Here is a 4,313-nt window from a genome sequence, read left to right on the forward strand (position 1 = left end):
AGACGTGCTGCCGCAATCACCAGCAGCGGCAAGCAACAAGCAGCAGGCAAAGAGGCGGCGGGAAGGGATGCAGGCGCACGGGCAGGCCGCAGGAACAATGGGCCCCGCACTCGCCTGCTCCACATCTGATGCCTTGGCCTGTTGACGCAGCACCACGGGCATCACCTGCATGCGGAATGCATGTGCTGCCTCGTGCTGCAGGGCAAGGCGCAGAGAGGGAATGGATGGGCAGGCTGGGCTGACACACGCTGGCAGCTAACCACTTAAACAAGGGTGACTGCAACAGCGTACTGTGCAGCTCCCACGGCCATCCTGGGAAAGCCCCGCCCCCGCACCTTTTCAACAAGCACAGCCGCCACGCGCTCCCCTGCCGCCGCATCGTGCGGCAGGCCACAGTCTGCTGCCAGCGACAGAGGATTGCGGTAAACGATGCGGCGCCGGTCTTCCGGCACACCAGCGGCCGCTGCATCGTACAGGCTGCCCATCAAGGTGCTCATTGCATCCACTTTCTTGTCCACTGCGTCCACTTTCTCGGCCAGCTTGTCCAAATCCTCCTTGCTCGCCAGCTTGTCCAAATCCTCCTTGCTCGCCAGCTTGTCCAAATCCTCCTTGCTCGCCAGCCGCTCCAGCAGCTGAGAGACCAGCGCTTCTGCCGGCGCACCGGCGGGCTCGTCCCCGCCTGACCGGCGGCGCCGGCGGGCGTGGCACTGAAGGCTCCGGCGCTCCGGCGCTCTGCAGAGAGACAGCCGGCCACCATCCAGCAGCCTAACCGGGCAGCTGAGCATCGCAGCGCGCCGAGGAAGGTGCGTGAGGCACCGCAGAGGTTCTAGAACTTCCTGAAGGTGACGGGTGAAGAAGAATGAGAAGCAGAATGACACACGTGGTGCCGGGGTTGGGCGAAAACCCAATGTGGTGAGAAATGCGGCCGTGGGCCGTGGTTTGCCAGCACGGCTGCCCACACCATCCCCTCTAAAATTATGGAAAGCTCCTCCTTGATGCCGCTACCAGCACTGTGTTGGATTTGAGGAGGCCGTCTACAGCGGCCCCATTTAGGGGGGTCCCTCATGCCAGAGTTGCTGCCAGTGTGGGAGCAGTCCCTGCTCGGCGATCTCGCAGAAGAATCAACGTGACAATGGGGGCCGATGCCAGGTGAGCGGCTGCTGTGCAGCCTGTCTTGTGCTGCCGCCGCCGCCGCCTGTGCTGGACCCTCTTGCTGGACCCTCCTGCTGGACCCTCTTGCTGGGCATGGCCTGCTTGGTGCTTCTGCACGACTGTGCATGAATGACAGCCTTGCACTGCAAGCCGGACAGAGTTGCATCCCCCCCACTTGCCATCCGCATCTGCATGCGTGTTCACCACCTGGGCTTGTTGTCCTGCAGCAAGCTCGACGGCTGGAGCAGCTGCCTGGATTGAAGAGCACATGCCAGATTTGGGAAAGATCACGGGCGCCAAGTTCGCAGGTGCGTTGCGCCACAGAAGTAGCCCTCGCCACCACCAGCCCAGAGCGCCAACACTCTCTCCGCCCTCCTTCCCCCCCGCAGGCGGCCCCTCCCGGTCCTCTGCCTATGTGTACACCACCGAGAGCGGCAGGCAGCTGTTTGTGAAGACGGCGCTGGGGTACTGCCTAGCGGCCATGTTCCAGGGCGAGGCAGAGGCCTCCAAGCCATGCACGGTGATGAAGTGGTGAGGGCAGTTGGGGGGATGGGAAGGGGAGGGGGAGGAGGAGGCAAGCGCAGGCGCCAGGGGCAGGCGCTTGCCCACAATTGGTGTGCTGGCTTTGGTGGCGCATTCTGGTCTGCCTACTGCTGCCGCGCGCTCCTGGGTTTGAAACGCGAGCCGACCTGTACCACAAGGTGAGGACCAATGTTCTCTTGAAGCTGCTCAATCCAGACTGCTGTGTGTAACCTATACAGTCACCCCCTGCAATGGGCCGCATGACAGGCAGGTGGCCATGCGTTGTCCATCCGCCGCAATTCTACGGTGTCCTTGGCCGTGCAGTTGATTACAGCCTGTTTGGGTCGTCATCTTGGTGACTGTGAACGACTTCTGGCTCGGCTTGTGACAACGCTGAAGTAAGCGAACCTGCCCTGGAACTCTGGGTTCCTCCAGTCGCAGTTGGGAGAGTGGTGACCTTGTCTTGCCATGATTGCACCCTGATCCCTTTCTTTGGGCAAAGAACACAATTAGGCTGAGTTGGGGTGTGGTTTAACCTTTAGGGATGGAGAGCGGAGCCGCTACGGGTGCACACCCCGCAGGCATTAACCATGGTGGGCGGGGTGGGCAGCACCGCACCCTGTGCCCTCGATATGTTCTTGCTGATTCTTCACCCTTCTTCGTCCTTTGCATTCTGCCCATATGGGGCCCAACACGTGCCTTACATTCAATGCAGCAGTTCAGTCATGCAGAAGTCAGACAGATCTCAGTTGGGTGCTCAGGCAGCGGCCGCTTGCAACCGCTCAGCCCCTCAGTCAGGTGGGGTGCTCAGGTGGCAGCTGGCGGCTCGCTCCCTGCCCCTCCCTGGCCCTGCCTCATCTGACCACCTCCTGACGCCAGATATGCAGCCCCCTCTTGGAAATCTCTCATCAGCATTGCCGGCTGCCGCTGCACCAGGTGGGCAATGCCACAGCATATTGCCACCGCAATTGCACGCCTTATCCAAAGTACAAGCATTGTTACAAGGGGCGAGAGATGGCTACGGCTTGCAAGATGCGGTGACACAAAACATGCACTTGGGAGGGGAGGGTGGACACGTAGCAGAGGGGTACTCAGAAAGCATGCACGTGGACAGAGGGAGCATGCAGAACAGAGGCGAGCATCAGAAAGGGGAGGCAAAAAATCAGTGAACATGAGGCATGAGTGGAAAAAGGGCAGACATCAAACATTGAAGACAGAAAGATTCAAGAAAGAAAGAAAGAATCCATCAAAATATTCAAGAAAGAATTGTTTGTTGTAATCAAAGCCAAGAGAGTTGGCCACATCGTCCGCACCACAGCCAGGCATGCGGGGTCAGCTACACCGTGTCCGCCATGATGGACACATCAAACCTGGCGCCGCCCCCGCCAGGCACAGAGTCCTGCACGCCCCTGCTGGTTCTGTGCAGCTTGCGCTGCGCCTCTCGCAGCTCTGTGTGAGGCACCACAATGCGCCCCTCCAGCCGCGGCAGCGGAGCGCCCAGCGCAAAGTGCAGCCATGCCACCAGCCGGAAGGCGTGCCGCAGCTGGCGCATGGCCTTGCTGACGCCTGCACACCCAGGCAGGCGGTGCAGGGGTGTGGGCAGCAGCGGAAGGAAGCCAGGAGGCAAGTCAAGCAGAGAGACAACGCCAATCAGCATGGCAGCCCACAGCGCACAGCGGACTGCAGTGATGCAACCGTCGGCACCAGCCAGCACCGTCTCACACGGCTGGTACCTCCCATCCCAGGGCTCACCCCCGGCTGTCAGCTTGGTCTCTTGGATGACCAGGCTGTCCGAGCCAAGCCCCAGCCGCAGCGGCGCGTCCAACTCCAGCTCCCGGCTCCACATGCCGGCCAGGCCCTGGGCAAGAGCCATGGCTGACGGCCACTCCTTGGCACCAGGTGGCGGCATAGACGACAGCAGCTGCCGCAGAGCATCTGGCCGCCCCTCTGCCTCCACCTGGGCCGCGGCTGCACGAGGAGGAGACGACACGGGGCGCAGCGAGCGGTGAGCAGCTGCTGGCCTTGCGTAGCATGCGCTACTCTGCCGCAACACCACCCAGTGGCAAGCAAAAGCAGCTGGCAGGATGCACCCCGCCGTGGGAGACACACCTGTGCTGTACTTGCGCAGCAGCAGCACAGCCTGCTGCACCTCTGAGCCCGGCTTGAGAGTTCCAGCCACCTGCGCCGCAGCCCGGGCAGGGCACACAACATAAGGTGGTCAGCTCCTGTTCCGGCAGACGTCCGCGCGCTTCCCGATGCAGCACAGCCACAGCTAAGCTCTGCACCGCCTGCCAAGCTTTCCAGGGAAGCAGCAGTCACCTGGCGCAGCGCCTGCTCCTCCCGAGCCCACTCGGCTGCCGTCTGCGGCTGTGGCAGCGAACGCCAGCTGGACACGGCAGGCAGCCTTCCTGCAGCACGTCGAAGTGGTGACAGTTCATTGCAGGATGGCCATGAATGCAAGCCAATCTGACAGGTGATGTGGTCAAGACGTGCTGCCGCAATCACCAGCAAGCGGCAAGCAACAAGCAGCAGGCAAAGAGGCGGCGGGAAGGGATGCAGGCGCACGGGCAGGCCGCAGGAACAATGGGCCCCGCACTCGCCTGCTCCACATCTGATGCCTTGGCCTGTTGACGCAGCAC

The 4,313-nt window shown here is 62.0% G+C and overlaps 1 protein-coding gene across 1 annotated transcript; it reads left to right on the forward strand.

Annotated features, from left to right (window-relative positions):
- Nucleotides 1-1,420: 1,420 nt before the first annotated feature.
- On the forward strand, nt 1,421-1,687 carry CHLNCDRAFT_139426 (expressed protein; the record flags this gene model as incomplete). Its single annotated transcript, XM_005844155.1, has 2 exons — nt 1,421-1,460; nt 1,542-1,687. The coding sequence occupies 2 exons, from the start codon at nt 1,421-1,423 to the stop codon at nt 1,685-1,687; spliced, it is 186 nt and encodes a 61-aa protein (XP_005844217.1).
- Between the last annotated feature and the right edge of the window lie 2,626 nt (nt 1,688-4,313).

The sequence above is a fragment of the Chlorella variabilis genome (assembly GCF_000147415.1).
Source record: "Chlorella variabilis unplaced genomic scaffold CHLNCscaffold_24, whole genome shotgun sequence".
NCBI lineage: Eukaryota > Viridiplantae > Chlorophyta > Trebouxiophyceae > Chlorellales > Chlorellaceae > Chlorella > Chlorella variabilis.